A 16,603-nucleotide genomic window follows, 5' to 3' on the forward strand; every position below is an offset into this window, starting at 1 on the left:
TCCAGTCCTGGCATGTTCCGACTTTTATTTTTTTATTTTAAGGAGCAGAAGAAAGCTTTACCGTTTCTGACTGGAAACATCAAACAAAGCTGGCTTGAAAGAAGTCCTGAAAACTTCAGTCAAACCTTTTCCAGCTATATCCATCTTTTAATTGATCCGTAATTCTTAAGCGGGGATCAGTGATCTTTGATCATATCGGACCGAAGCTTTAAGCCTAAAAGTTTTCACCAGGTCGGCTGGAAGAAACGTTCACCGCTACAAATTCAAACCATTGGCTGATATAAAATAGTATAAATGCAATTTATCAGTTGATAAAACTCCACCCTGAGACTTCAAACACATTTGCTCTGGTTTATTATAGAGAAGCATCGACCAATTCTTTGCATTTATTATGACAATAAAAACAGATTAATGTAGTTTTTCAGTGTTCAGGTAAAACACCCTGAAGCTGTTTTTATATTCTACTTTTTTAATAAGTTAACACATTTTGTCGTACTTTACTCTAGTCAATGCAACAGAAATCTAACTATTCTATTATTTCCCTATAAATAAGAAATTAGATCAAAAATCCACATATCTAAGCTTATCTGAGAAAATGTTTTCACTTCAATCTTTATAATAAACTAATATTTAGTCAGAAAGCTGAATACCTGAATGCTCTGCAGGGTTTTTTTAGTATTTTTGTTTTTTAGTTCTAAAGACATTTTATTTGCGTTTTAAGCTGTTAAATTCAGATTCTTGATGCTGCCAAAGCTAAACTGAGCAGTCTGGTTGTTTCTCACTTGTAAAGTGTCAGCAGTGACCCTCGTAGAGTAATAATCGTCCCATGAAGCTGGACGTCTGACCGGCAGACTCATAACGGAGCGCCTCAGCGTGGCGTCGGGCCTGCAGCCGCCACAGAGCGTCTCTCCGCCGTTTATCCTCCGCCGATCGTCGCTTCAGCGCGGCGCTCTTCACAGCAGGCGTAATGAGCTGAAGTCTCAGGAAGAGCGCCGGTGGAACTAACGACTTTAATGGCGTTACGATGCTGATCAGTGATTAGCGTCAGATCCGTGGCACCGGCCCTGTTTGGGTCATTAGATCAGATTATTCCTCAGACGCGTCCTTCCTGCAGCTCTCAGCCGGTTAAACCATAAATGAATCTCAGGCAGCAATCTGCCTCCAGCTGCAGACTTCATCGTCTTCTCTTCATGTCATTTGATCACTTTTCTCCTCTGTTCCCCTTCGGCCTCGGGTGGGGGGGTTCCCTTCTCTTCTGATGATCTCAATTGTCTGCTGACACAATCCAAGCTGTCAAAGTGAGTCATGCCACGGAGGAAATGAGCTCAGAGAGCAGCTTTTATTTGGGAGTCATGCAAACTGAATCAGAGCTCCATCAGTTGCTGGGGGGCATTAAGAGAAAACGTGATTCATAGCTGAATTATCTTAGAGTTTCACGTTGGTGCAGTGCTTTTGGCTTTTAGGTTCGTGTTCTTCCAGCTGTTTAGTTCTGCTGGGTTCACATCTGGATTCTGGCCCAGCTCTTTAGTGTTGGCTGGTTCCATCCAACATCGCTGTGGCCAGAAATCTGACAATCTGGAGTGTTTCAGGCAGAAATGTACCTGGATGAGGTCCATAATGTGGACTGTTAAAGGTTCTGGGCCTTTTACTGTAGAATACCAGTGTTTTTTATTATTGGTTGCATTAGTGTGCCACATGGTGCCAGTTGTTCTGCGCCAGAGCTGAGCTGGAAACCAGAACCTTTGGTCAGATCAAGCAGCTTTTTGTTCATGTGGTTTAAAGTGAAGTTCATGAGAATAAACATGAAGGTGATTCTGAACAGGAAAATGTAAACGTCCTTCTTTGAGATTGGTTCTTGGAGCAAACGAGTCCTGGAAGGAGACCCGAAGGTTCCTCTGCTCGGTCTCACTCTGCAGCTCCTAACAGGCATTTCCTGGAGTCTCCTCAGCAGGTTGTGGGTCTGCAGGCGGATCTCCTCCTAATAGGATGTGTCAGAACTACCAAAAAAGGAAGCGCCTTAATCAGACGGCAGAACCTCCGCTGTAGATCCAGTTACCCGCGTGTCTCATCTGACGGGCTGAGCTCAGCCGCCCGACTGGACAGACCCGCTTTAGGCGCTGGTCTCTAGCAGTTTGTCCATGATTCTCATCTATAGCTGTATGAGGGTGGAACCTGTAACTGAGAGCTGAACCAACAAGCACAGCTCCATCTTCAGCACCACACACTGGAGCTAAGCTCTCCTTTCTTCTCTGGTGGAGCTTCATCCCCAAAGATGTACAGCAAACATTTGTGGCCATTTCTCTCTTATTAATGTAAAGAAAGCACGAGGAACATTTTATCAAGACTTGCAGGACGATCTGCAGCTCTGCTAACCAGCATCTCCATCACAAACCCGTCGTATCGCATCGCTTTGATCTATTAGCTGCATTCAAATGAGGGATCAGGATTCGTTAAGCCTAGGTTCTTTGTTCTGGGGTAAAAATGTGCCGAGCTCTGAAGGCTCTGTGTGGATCCAGCCTCTAACAGAACCCACATGTGGCGGTCCCGTAAACGTGCTGGCTGGACAGCGGCCATGTTGGCCTCTTTGGCGTGCGTTTAACGACGGAGCGGGACCGCAGCGGGGCAGAACTTGGTGCTGATCGCAGGTTTTGGGCCGCCTGCTTTGCTGCTGCTGTGTGTTTGTGGCGTTTACAGAAATGGAGTTTCCATTTCACGGCCCGCCAAGCGCTGGATGAGTCACTCGCTGGAGGACGGAGTGAATCGCTTTAAGATGGCGGCGCTCCGCAGCCCTTCTCCCAAACCACTTCCATCCTTTCTGGGTCTTTTTTTACTCGGTTCCTCAGACGTTCCAGCCCGGTCAGATCTGCAACATGTTTCTGTTTCCTGATCTGCCGCGGCCCGTTCCGTGCAACATGACTGGGATGTGCGGAGCAGTTTGGATAATCCAAACAGGCTGTTCTGCCAGTTTCCAGCCTCATATGTTCAGAATTATCTCTCGCTTTTGTTTGGACCGACTGAACACTCAGATTTGGATCCAAGTTCTGATGCGGTTCCTTTTTTTTTTTTTTTTTTTATAAGGCAGAACTTTTCTTGGAGGCTGATTGGTGCCGTTTCACGTCTGCATGGCTCACATTAGAAATGACAGAAATGTTTTGTAGTATCAACGTTTCAGGGACTTTTTTTTTTTTTTTTTTCTACAGCTAAGCTTACTGCTGGCAGATGATGTGGAAAAATGTTTGTTTTACTCTCAGCCGTGTGGGTGTGGTTGGCAAAGCGAAGACAATTACAGGATACTTGTTAACGTTGATGCAGCAGCATTTTCTAGCGTTTTCCAGCTCACCTGACGCCATGAGAATTATCCCACAGGACTCTTGTTTTACTCCTACTGTGGAGCTTTTCTCTCAGTCCCCGCGTATCCTGTTGCTCTGCAGGTTAGACTCCACAGCACGCAGCTCTCCTGTGCTTCCTGTGTGTCAGTACTGAATGCCAGTTTGTCGTGGCGTTGGCGTGTGAACGCCCAGCCACCAGGCCTCCCTCTCCACCACAGCTTGATTGCACTCCAGTCATTAAATTCCCTTTTCTTTTCCACATTCATGCACCAGCTGCAGCCAAACATCCTGAAATCTTAAGTTTCATAAGCTCCATATGGGTATTATTATTGCTACACGCTCATCTTGGCTTTTTTTTTTTTTATGCTCCTGGAAAAAGTGCGGCCATCTTTGAGAGGCTGGAGGTGACACTGGTGGTTCTGGACGTTTCTTTGGATTAAAATGGTTCTTATGAAGCTCCAGCTGAAGACGTTTCAGTCGCAGCGCGCCTCCCACAGCCACAGATTCTTGTTAACTAAAACAGAAAGTTTCTAAAAAATGCAGCTCAACCTGCTGTTAAGCAGCCAGCCGGCTTTAATCAGTGCTGCCGGGTGAGAGGATGCCCAACGCGTTCAGGTTTGAGCTGGAGCTTTACAGCGAAAGACAACTTTAACCAGCAGAAGTATTCGTTTCCAGGTCTTTGTCTTGTCACATTTGCAAAGCTTCGTGCAGTTTATTGGGATTTTACGTAATCACCGTAAAGTGACTTGAGCTTTTTAAAAACTTTTTACAAACAGAAAATCTGAAAAGTGTGGTGTGCATCTGTTTTTAGCCCCCTTTACTCTAATAGCCCTAAATGAGAAACAGTCTTAAGTCCAAAAGACTGGAGTCGTTGAGGTAGCACGACTATACCACCATTATGCAGGTCATAGCGTATTCACCTGTTAAAAAGGCCCAGATGCTCAGAACCCCCCTCTATGCCAAGCTGACTGAGCTTCAGCTACTTTAGAATAAAACCTGCAGGTGGCTTAATATGCAAAGGCTGGCCGAGCCCTAAACCCGCAGATTTGATTGCAGTGACTAGTGCAGGCGTGTCCAGCTCCAGTCCTCGAGAGCCGGTGTCCTGCAACCTTTAGATGTGTCCCTGGTCCGACACGCCTGAGTCAAACAATCAGTTAATTAGCAGGACTCTGAAGAACCTGACTGCATACTGAGGAGCTAATTGTGCTGTTTGATTCAGGTGTGTGTTGCCAGGGAAACCTCTAAAAGTTTCAGGACACCGGCTCTCGAGGACCGGAGCTGGACTCCCCTGGACTAGTGGTTCTGCAGGGAACTGACTCTAGCAGGGAAAATACCAGCACACGGCATATATTTCTTTATTTTAGAAAGATATGAAAGTAGGATCGTTGCAAAACCGGAATGAACATGATTCACTATCGCTTAACATCACAATGAAACGCGTTCAGATTTCTGAATGTAGGAGTTCAGGGTGAATCATTTATGTTACGAGGCGTGGTGGACTTCCCAGCAAACATTAACGAGTCTTTATCTTTGCATATCGCCGACATTCCTTATCTTTACCAAAGTTGCAACACTTTCACAGTCCTTTGAAGGATCTTCCTGTGAAGAGTCTCCTAACCAATCAACAAGCTTCATTAACAGACCGGAGTCCATGGTTACGCAGATAAAAGGAACACAACATATAAAACCATAAAGGAAGTTTAACGGGATTTCAAAAGAAGACTATAATATAAATATAACAGCAAAGACTCTCTGACTCACTCTGAGTCATCAGGGGAGGAGAAGGGACTGATTCATACATGTTTCATGTAAAAACCGACACACTACTAGGCGTGAACTGTGGGTGTGGACATTTCTCCAGATCACAGACGAGTAAAACTTTTCAGTCAGGACCAAATCACGTGTGTTTCCTGTCGGCGTTCATCACCAGCCGGCTCCCTGCAACACGTCGGCATCGTTCCCGCTCTGACAGCCGACACAGAGAGCCGTGTTCTGCTCTGCCGCCACATGTGGCGCCGTACGGGTGGCCCCTGGCAAAAACTATTTATCACAATCCCACACAATCCCCCTCATTGTGCTCTTTGTCTCAGAGGAGAGACAGAAAATGGTCATCTGCCGGCCTGGAACGTTTATTTAAGAGCGCGAATCTTTGTGAAGAGGCCCTTAAACGCCGGCTGGAAGCTGCAGGCCTTTGTCTCCATGTTTTCCAGTCCTGCTAACAGCTTCCACATCAGTTCCAGCATGTGGAGAAACTAATCCAATGCATGTGCACATACAGCGTATTTCTGCATGCTATCCCCCAGGCTGTTCAAACAAAGCCGTAATTATTCTAGGCTGGGGATATAATGTGCCACAGCTACAGTAGAGCTCATGTGTCCGAGCTCCGCTGAGCTGCCAGCTTCTTGTAAATTAAACTATAAGATTACAAACTTCATTATTTCCACCTTCAGTGTCCTGTTGAATGAATGGATGAATGAATGAATGAATGAGTCAGCTGCACTATTGTTGTGCATCTCTTTGCAGCAGATTCAGTACATATCTGGATTCTGCCTGTGATCCGGTTAAAACTACATGAGCAGTAAATAAATCAGCGTCCAACCACGATTCGGTCCGACTCAGACGAATAAAACACAGTTTAATGCAACAAGATTCAATAAATTACGGCCATTAAAGGGAATGTTTGGAAACTGAGAATCATTATTGTTAAAATATATCTTTTTAAATCCTTGTTTTCAATCTCTGTTCAGAGGAAAATGGAAAATAATCCTCGCTATCGATGAAATGCTAAGCAGCTGTTCAGCAGAAAGTATTTTCTAGATTATAAAAATTAAAGCATAAATTGACCTTTTTAAAACGACCTCATCTTAAAGGTCTATAAATGGAACTTAATGAAATTTTACAGGATGTCACCACTAAGAAAAATAGCTTAACTCTACCTTTTAAAGAACATTCAATTCAAAAATACTTTATTTATCCCAAAGGGAAATTAAATGTTGATGTAACTCATTTTGTCGAGGAGTTATTATAGATGGTGAAGGAAGAAAAGTTAAATCAACATTTAATTTCCCTTTGGGATAAATAATAAATAATAGTGGGAGAACAACTTGTTGCAGTAAACATAGTGTGATTGTTTTTATTATGATTATATGACTATTCTATATAAAATATTTATATATTTTTATGCAGGTAACTGTGTACATGTTCTGTTCATGTTCAGCACTTTGAATTGTCTTGTTACTGAAATGTGCTACAAATAAACCTGCTCTGCCTCACCTTACCTGCAATCTTAATATGGTTCAGGTAGGGCTGCATGAAACATGTTAGCAGAAGTTTAAAAAAAAAAAAAAAGAAGACTTTGATCTGAGATTGTCTTCCCACTGGATGTGTGATAAAAGCCCAGAGCTGGAAATGTCCGCCTGACTACAGGCTGAACAAACGGCCACAGGTGAGACCCTGAAGACGTGCGTGTGTCTGCATTATCAAGTTTAAACCATAACTTCTTAAATATTATGGTGAATGTGAGCAGCTTCTTCTTACCAGACGGAGGTACCCTGCTCTGATTTTTAAAATCTTACCGGCTCCTCTCTTATTTTACTCTTGAACACACGTGCAGATGTCTATGGCTGTTTATTGGTTTGTATTACTGGCTAATATTTCAGTCTAAATTCTGGACGGGCTCATTTCTTGCAGCCTCTCGGCTCCGTTGGCCTTTGACTCGGTTTCCTCGTTCTATTTCAGGGCCCCTGTGTTTGTTTTTAGAAACTCCATTATTCACCAGCCTTCCTCCCTCTTACTCACCTTTTCCCTGCAGGGTTCCTCACACAGAGCTGCTCTGTGAAAGGCTGAAGTATTTACAGGGGCGCCGGTCAGTGGAAAAGGTGATAACTTTTATTCTGAGGCGCTTCTGGGACTCTGGGAGACCCCGTTACTTCCCCCCCCCCCCTCCCACCCCAAGTGTTTGAGGAATGAGTCACGGGGAAGCACCCTCCCACACGAGGCCGGCCGGCGACTGAAGAGTGGACACTCAGAGGACTGTGGGAGGGTTTTCTTCTGACTAAACGAGCTGCAGAAGGGATTATGTTACCTGGACTGCAGCTGCGTCTCTTAATACAGGCATTTCAAGCTGCTTTATTTTAAAAAAAAACAATAATGCATGCCCAACTCAGGAAGTATGAGGCATTTGTCGTGTGCAGCAGCAGGGTTTTCCCCTTGGTTCACAGCCGCAGCAGTGGCCGTGTGGGGGAGTTTGAAGATCACAGGGATGCCACCAAAATAATCTAAATAGAGCTGCACAGTATGAATCATCCTCACAGCATTAGTAGTTACAGTAACTAAATCACAAAGGAAGCCGTTTTTGGCAGGATATCGATGTGATATTTGGTCAGTTGGATAAACGCTAACCAGCCTGAACGCCTCATGGACGTCTTTTATTAGCTGAGATGCTACAGGAGATTTCTATAAAGGTGAACAAAGCAAAGTGTCTGATTTTTATTTAATATGCTGAAACACAGCCGGTTATGTTATGACAGTCCCTCTTTAAAAAATAATCATCCGTTTCATTCAAAGGTATTTAGAAAAATCCAGCATTAAATCCTACTTCAGTCTCGATGTTGAGATGAAATAAAAATCAGTTGTTTTTAAACGTATGTTTTTAATACCTTTGTACACGGTGGTGTACAGACTAAAGACTAAAGGTAATTATAAAATAAAGGCCCAAAAAAAAAAAAAAATTCTCGCTATTAAATGTTAAAACGGCTTGCCATCTACAAGCAACTCAGTTCTATACAGAACTTTGTCTCCTTATCAAAGCGACTTTAACCACCGGCAACAAAATGACGGAACATTTTAGTGTTTAAATTCTTTAAAAAAAAGAACTCCACCCAGAATTTGGAGAAATAACGCATCTGAAGGTGCTTTGAACGTTAGAAAGGCTCCAGAGTCACCTGAGGAGATTTGTTTTATTCAAACGAGCCGGATCATTAATCCTGAGATGAGTAATCGGATCAAAGCAGGAACGTCGGCATCGGGCTGAACAGAATTTGACTTGCAAAGCAGCAAAAAAGAAACCAGAAGATGCTGCTAAATTAGTGGAAAGGTCAGGCTGGCCGGGTCGGTGTGAATCGGGTCCAGAAGACGAGACGGAAACTCTGGAGCCACGACTTTTTGCTGCTCTGACCGTCTCCTGAATTCCTTCAGGGCTGCTCAGAGATGTGAGTTTATATATATTTATCATCCGCTGCGTCCACAGCAGCCTGAGCTACCGGGCCCTGGTTTCCATGGCAACAGCATAGCCAAACAGGGCACCCCCCCCCCCCCCTTCCTCTCTCCCAGGCGGCGAGGCGGAGTTATTTCTTGTTACTGGGATGGACAAAGATGTAGCTGTGAGTCATCCTGGAGGCCGGGAGCCCAGCCAAAGCATTCCTCCTCCCCCTCCATCACTCCCTCCACTTCTCCTCCTCACATTTCTCCGTTCCTCCTCCCCGTCTCTTTGTCTGCTCTTTTTCCATTTTTTTTATTCTTTTTTTTCACACTCTCTCTTAAAAAAACTATTTTCCCTCCTTTTTTTTATGCTGTGAAAACTCCCAAACAGCTTTTATTAGCGCAGAAAGCCTCCCTGTTTACTCCTGCTTGTGATTGCCGGCCTCTGGCTGCTGAATAATGCATCTGGACGGCGGCCCTCTCTGCACAAAGGTCTCCATCAGTCGGCACACTTGGCCTGCTCTGCTGCCTTGTGTTTCCTGCAGCAGTCTTCGTGTGTCTTGATCAAACAGGCTGCTATTTTTTTCCACTTCAGTCATGCAGTCGGAGCTGGAATGCAGTCTGCATGTGTTTGCTTATCTGTTTGTTTAAAAGCATATTATTGGTTGCTCTCCGATCATTGTGAGATTTATAAAAAGGCTGCAGAGTGGTTCCACGTGTCCAGAGAAAGCTTTCAGCAATTAACACCTGTAAACATAAACTAGGGTTATTTGAGCTAAAATAAAGAAATTGACTGGACTATAGAAGCAGAACACGTCTTTGGATTATCTGAACGGTTTCTAGCAGCTCATACCTGCATTTATATCTCATCCAGTGGAAACATTTCATCACATTTTACCACTTTAAGCTTTTATTTTATTTTTTTGCTCACATTTTAGCCACAGATGCAGGTAATCTGAAGGTAACGCTGTCAGAACGCCCACATATCACGCAGCGATGTTCACAGCACATGCAGCCAAGATTTTAATGGTTGTCTTTGTCCAACGGCGTCTTTCGTCCTTCGACTCGAAGGGAAACGCAGAAAAGCCCAACGTCTGTCCCCTGAAGCACGTCGTGGGTGTTTATCTCAGAAATTTACAATAGCAAATGTGAAACAAGGTGCTGCATATCCTCAAGAAAAATGTTAAGCAGTAAAGAAATGCAATAAATAAATAACAAAAACAGGGTTATATTTCAGACTGAAATCACAGTTTAAGCTGTTTGAAGTTGAAATTCTTTTTTTCTTAATTTTTTAATGTAACAGTAAAAGTTGTTGGCATGATGCAGTTAAAGTGCATATTAAACACACGTGTAGGCAGGAAAGAGTTGCCTATTAAATGGATAAATTAACTGATCAGTGTGAGCATCGTTCTAAAACCTGGAGTTTGGTATTAACACAATGCCGTCAGCCTCAGAGGAGCAGCAGCTGATGTGCTTTGACTCTTGGAAGGGATTATTGGACCATTACTAATCTGAAGTTCATTAATCTGCAGAAAGGGAGAGAAATTATTAACCAGTGGAAAACATTTAGGGTGAAATGACTGAAAACTCCTAGAGCTCCACCTCAGACTCTATAGGCCAAACTACCAAAGTGTTCAACAGGCGGCGGTTACATCTGGGCCGACATTAACTTACAACAATGTGAGGCTGGAGAAATCCCAGGAAAGCTGCTGTATTGTTGCTGCTTCTGCAGGATCATGGAGAACAACGTGGAATCTGGAAATGAGCCGGCATTAATTTTAGAAGCCGGTTAAGGCCGGGTTGTTTTTTATGATGCCCCTGATACGTTGCACCATAGAAATAAACTAGTTTAGTTGAATTTTCCCATGACTGTAAAACCACTAAAACAACAGCGGGAGGGAACGGACTGGAGCCCATTAGAGCCAATTAATGTCAGTGCAGCCAAACGCGCTGTGTAGCCGTTATCTGCTGCAGAATCCTCCTCTTCAAACTAACGTCTAGACCGAAAACTTCACTTTTCACGTTGTATTTACCCCCATGACACCCCATGAAAATCTCCTTTCTCCCCTCGACTCTACAGTTTAATGAGGATTTTGGTGAGTTTAAAACGCTCGACAATTTAAACGAGCCGTCACCCCTCCAGAGGCCCCAGCAGCTGGGATCAAACCTCCCAGATGAAAGTCATAAAGACGTTTCTACCGCCGTGATGTTCACCGTAGCTGCTGCTCCTCCCGCCTGATGGCTGCGCTGCGAAAGCCGCCGACGGCAGACACGTCAGAGACAAACTGCCGTCGCCACTGGCGGCTGTCGGCCAGGAATGTGAGGAATGTTTGTGGTGTGAATCCTGGAGGTCCGACACACCTGGGTAGTAAAGAGAGTTACGGCTAACTGAAGGTTTCCCTCCTGCCGGAGATCAGAGCTGCTCATCATGTTGTAAATCTAACGTATACGTGCACAGGGTCCCATGAGCAAGGCGTTTACCTGGGACTGCCACCAGCGACCGCCTGATTTTACTGCAGAGCGTGGAGCGTCTGCTGACGCGTCTTCATGGAGGCAGAAACAGAACCTGAAGGCTTCATTGTGGGGTTTAAAGTTTTTGTTTGTCCTCTGCCTCACGGAAACCTTCATCAGCAGGAGGGTGTATTTAGGGCTGGACGATGTAGGAAAAAAAAGATATCAATAAAATAACAACCATATTTATTGATATCGATAATTATCAACAAATTCAAAGCATGTAAGTGCAGCCCTGACAGTTTTATACTGTTGCTTTAGTGACTAATTTTTAGATAAAGACACAAACACTGAATTCAAACTCGACCCTTTATTCAACCAACTTTTTACCAAAACTGTAAGTTTTTGAAAAAAGAAAAGAAAAACGTGTGCTCTCTGAACTCTCTGAAGGGGGCGGAGCTTGGTGACGCAGCATTCCTGGGTCTGGATTGTGATTGGTTGGGAGGATGTCATGACTTTAATATTAACCTACATGACTAGAATGTGTAAGGAAGGAAAACTGTTATTCTATTGAACATTTTATTGACCTTTATTTTCTATCAATCTATATATATTGTTATTGAATTGTCGTCCAGCCTAAGGTTTATTCTTGGTTCTGAGAACTCAACCAGCTTCAGTGACCTAATTCATGGTGGTACTGGTGTCGTTTTGTTTGGTTCAGACTTGAGTTGTTGGGTTTCCTCAGAAACGGGTCGTGTTCCTCTCCCGTTCTTTCCTCCGTTGGTGCAGCTTGACGCCGGCTTCCTGTTAGACGCTGTTAGACGCTGTTAGCGGCTCCTCCTCAGCATACAGTGTCCCTCAGAGGGAACAGCTTTCCCAGCAGCTCGGGTCAAACCGGGCTGGGATATTTCCACTGTCTGCTGCTTTTTCCCCAAGTGTTCCTCCATACGAGCGGTTCCAGTTGTCATTCAGAGCTGCTGGTTTTTGGCCCCGCCTCCTTAATCCCAGAACACCATCAGTCCTGCTGTTCTCATCCTGGAACAACGGGGTTATTATGCCTTCATGTAATTTAATAGATCCAAGTGACCAGGTTGGGTCCGCTCGTGATCTTGGGACATCAAAAGCAAAAGCCCCAACCAGAATTTTACAAAACTGCATTCCTAGAAATGTTTTGCTTAAGAACCAGAATCGGTCCGGCCCCCTGTGCCCCAGGAACCGAGGAAGTGTTCGGGGGGGGGTGTCAGAGGTGTCGTTGTGAAGCTGCTGCGGTGGAAACGTCTGGTGGATGTAGCGCGTTTATCTGCTGTTGTCGGTTTAAAGGCGGCTGCCTGTGAGCCAGAGCAGTGTGAGCGCTGCAGGAGCGGCCTGGAAGCATCTCCCCCAGCAGATGGCCGTTATTAGTGACAATGAAGCCCATTTCCTCCTCGGCTCTGCATCCACCCCTCCCTCCGTCTCCATCTCCTGCTGGACACTTATTGTGTTTTTTTTCCACTGGTTAAACCACCCCCCCCCCCCCCCCAACCCTCCTCAACCGTCACTCTAACTGATTCCTGCAGAGATGTAATAAGGGGGGCGGTGCGGACGAGCACATGTGCAGCAAACGTGAGATCCCTTGAGACGGACGTCAGAGGGACCGTGTTCAGTCCGGATGGTTTAAACAGAACCAAGTGTTGAGTTTGATGTTCAGGGACAGCTGGTCGTCTGAATGGGCCCACTGAGTCCGGCTGTGGTGACCAGTTTCACTCCGATTTAAAAAAAAAACCTCAGTAAGCAGAGTCTGATTAGTCTTAAATATTCTGTTTCTGACCTCTTTTAGCAGCTGAAGGTAAATAATTAAATGCTAAATTAGTAAACTAATTATAATAAATCTCTCCGCTCGTCTCTGCATTCCTCTTCCTCTGCTCTGAAGATTCCCTTTTGATTGCTTCAACATTTAACAAACGATTCACAAAAGCCTTACTGATCATTAAAATGTCCCCAAAAGTTTAAACAGTCTTAGCTGGACGTCAGATTTCTGTTGGCTGTTTGGAGAAATGAAAATGATTATTAATTTCCCCACACATTGTCAATAATGGGAATGGTCTGATTTTATGCACGTTGGTCCAGATGCAGAGCAGCGTTGGGGATCTAGGAGCTGAGGCAGAGCAGGAAGGAAGTCCAATGAAACCGGACTCAGCTTTCTGTGACTTGTAATTAATGAGATATTTACCAAAATTCATACCAAAGACAAACCGAATGCAGCATTGGAAATAATAAAAAAAAAAAAAAAACCCTCATGTTTGAAGCTTCATAACTGCTATTTATAGTCAGATCCAAATGAAACACTGACTCTGCTCACCTTCAGTCTCTGTTGTGACTGTCGGTCGCTTTAGGAACTGCTGGTGACGCTGGTCCTCTTCTTGTAGCGCCCTCTGGTGGCCACTTTAGTCATGGCAGCTCAGAAACCCTCCCCCTCGCTGAGCTGCCTTTTGACGGTATTATGTTCCTGTTGGACCGTCCCTTCTATGCACTTCACCTTCATTCCTACTTTGTCTTTTAAGTACATTTCTACCATTAAATGGAGGTTTGGATTTATTCTTTTGTACCTGAATATAATTAAATGTGGCTGCCAGCACACTTTATCATACCTATTTGATTGCAGATGTTTGTCAACTTCAATTTCATCATTTAGGTTTTTTTTTAGATTATAGAAGAATAAAAATTCACATTAATAAGGAAAAACTTTCTTTAACATGTATTTGAATATTTATTCATTTACGGTGGCCTGGTGTATCTATTTATACCTCTCTACAGTTATTTTTTTTAATAATTTGAGGATGATGGTCGTTGGTATTTTACTGTTAATCTTTAGTGCATTTATAACGAAAAAAATATTTATTAATTAGTGCGCTGTAATTTGTAACTATTGCAAAGAAAATCTGTTTTGCTGTGACTGAGTGACCCTGATTCTCATGTGGGACGTGAGGAAATAAATTAATTTTATTACCACATTTTATTTTAACCCATCAGTTAAAAAAAAACACAATTTCATGTAATAAACTGTATGTTGTTTCCCTAATCATTGTCTAGTGTTGATTTTAGTATTTCAACCATTTTTGAAGTTAAAATGTGTTCTCTACATGCAGTTCTATTAGACATGTATTAAAATATCATCTGCAAACTAAATCAAACATTATCTAAATATTTTTAAATTTTTTATTTTTTTTTTATAAAGCAGTGATTAAAATAGGTCTGAATGCTGTGATGTAACAGAGGAAAATAGCATGCCTGTATCAGAGGAGGAGGATGCTGCTCCAGCAGTGGAGCCAGAAACACATCCAGCAAACTAACACCCACACCCCGTCGCTTCTGTCTCCACAGGAATGCTAAGAAGGAGTCGGACCTGGAGGCAGCTCTGCTCCGGCTGAGGGACCTCGAGGCCATGCTGAACTCCAAAGATGCTGCCTACACCACCGCCCTGGGGGAGAAACGAAACCTGGAGGCCGAGGTGAAGGACCTCAAGGCCCAGCTGGCCAAGGTAAAAGCAGTCTGATTCCAACTGAGGCCTCGTGTGGTTTCTGCGGTCAGGAAAGGTGCATTTCCTGCCTCGCAGCAAATAGAAATCCTTGGACTGAAGTCTGATTCGTGGTTTTTGTACAAATAATCCTTCTGCACCACACAGGTTTAGTTCTCCTGCTGCTTTATGACAGAAAGCCTGGAGAAAAGCGACCTGCTACGCCCACAGGGTTGCTCAGGTCTTTCACCCCCAGCAGGTTTCCACCTTGCACAGACGTCGCCAGCAGTCCCCAGCGTCTGCAGCCATCACCTCTACATGCATACACACTTCTGCTTCATGCAGGAACCCATCAATGAGAGAAATAATTTTCCATAAACACTCTGCTGCAGAGTATGAATGAGGTTATGGTGAAGAGGAGACGTTTTATCAATGAAGCTTAGCTCCAAACTGAGCTGTGGCCGTGCTCCACCTACTGTCCAAACCCAGGAACTGCATCTCTTCTGCCCAGAGCTCAAAGCTGCACAGATTCATAACCCGAACTGCAGGTTTTCTCAGTTTTAGAGCCGTTTTCTCTCTCCTTGTGTTCCCCAGCTGGACGTCAACTTGGCCGATACCAAGAAGCAGCTGCAGGATGAGATGCTGAGGAGGGTGGATGCGGAGAACCGCCTGCAGACCCTGAAGGAGGAGCTGGAGTTCCAGAAGAACATCTACGCCGAGGTTTGTCCTCCTCACCTCAACATTTCTATTTCTCTTCATCTGCCAGTTTTTTTTTCTGCAGGGTGTTTTAGCTTCCAAGCAACAAGCGGTTTCTCCTCCACAGCTGCTCTGCTGATGCACCGTTTTCATCTTCCTTTAAGTGTGATTTTTACTTTAAAACCCCGTTGCTGTGACTAACAGTTTTTCCCATAATTAAGTTCTAATCTTTTGTTTGGGTTTCGATGGCAGCTGCTGAAAAGTGGACAAAATTACGTTTAAACGTGACGATAATCTTCTTATGGATTTTTCTGCTGGAGCTCCAAACAAGTAATTTCTGCTCAGCAGCCGGCTGATCAATACAATCATGGTTCCTGAGTTCTCTACAGGAAGACGGATTATTGCTGTTTAAATGCAGAAAAAATCTACATTAAATGGAGACTGGATGGAGTTTCTGGGGACCGCTCTTGATCAGCGGCCTCCGTTTGTTTCCTGCAGGAGCTGCGTGAGTCCAGGCGTCGGCACGATTCTCGCATCGTGGAAATCGACGGCGGCAAGTCGCAAGACTTTGAAAGCAAGCTGGCCGAAGCTCTGATGGACCTGAGGGCGCAGCACGAGGAGCAGGTCCGCATCTACAAGGAGGAGCTGGAGAAGACCTACAACTCCAAGGTAGGAGGCTCAGCTCCTGCGCCACCTACAGGCCACTCGGTGCACGGCTGTTAGGTTTAATCATTCATGCAAAGTATTGATCTGCCCCATTTTACTCTGCATCCACCGTGAAAATCTGTCTAACAAGCGCAGCTGCTGCTCTGTTGATAAGGAAATACATTTTTTAATTAAAGGAGGTTTTTTTTTTTGGCCAAATTATGGTAATTTTTTTGTGAGTAGCTGCTGAATGTTTTTGTTGCTCTGATTATTATTTAAGGCAGATTAAAACCGACCAAATTTCCATAAAAAGCAGAAAGGAAAACTTTGAATAATAGAATTACAGGGTGCTTGCGCAAGTCTTAAAAGTCTTAATAAGTATGGAATTTTGAAACACTGTTTTCCAGACCTTGAAAAGTCTTGAATTTTGTGTGAAAGTCTTAAAGTATGGGGAAAAAAAATGTATGGTAGAATTTTACAGTATGCTCAAAGGCATTGTGAAATGAGAAATAGGAAGGTAGGCTATAAAACTATAATTTTACTAACTGGTCACGTACTGTATCAGCCTAATGGAATCAAACACTTGTTTGATGTGAAATTCATGTAGGGGAGACCGGGTATGGTTGTAACACTTTTTGCTCCAGCGCCTTTAACTCACAAAATATTTGAGCTGGAGTTTTAAAACTTTTATACAAAATACCCACATTTGTTTACTACAAATGGCACCAATTCAAACCTCTGCAAGAATATCACAGACTTTATGAGTTCATGTCAAATACATGGTGTTCCT

At 43.9% G+C, this 16,603-nt stretch overlaps 1 protein-coding gene across 2 annotated transcripts in view; it reads left to right on the plus strand.

The window, feature by feature from the left end:
- LOC105939784 (lamin-A) overlaps window positions 1–16,603 on the plus strand; it is a 39,242-nt gene that overhangs the window by 13,329 nt on the left and 9,310 nt on the right. For both annotated transcript variants that reach the window (XM_036135480.1, XM_036135479.1), the window contains exons 3-5: window positions 14,340–14,496; window positions 15,067–15,192; window positions 15,667–15,837. In XM_036135480.1, coding sequence (XP_035991373.1) covers window positions 14,340–14,496; window positions 15,067–15,192; window positions 15,667–15,837 — 454 coding nt within the window. The remainder of the gene's footprint in view (window positions 1–14,339; window positions 14,497–15,066; window positions 15,193–15,666; window positions 15,838–16,603) is intronic.

This window comes from Fundulus heteroclitus, chromosome 3, assembly GCF_011125445.2.
Source record: "Fundulus heteroclitus isolate FHET01 chromosome 3, MU-UCD_Fhet_4.1, whole genome shotgun sequence".
Classification (NCBI taxonomy): domain Eukaryota; kingdom Metazoa; phylum Chordata; class Actinopteri; order Cyprinodontiformes; family Fundulidae; genus Fundulus; species Fundulus heteroclitus.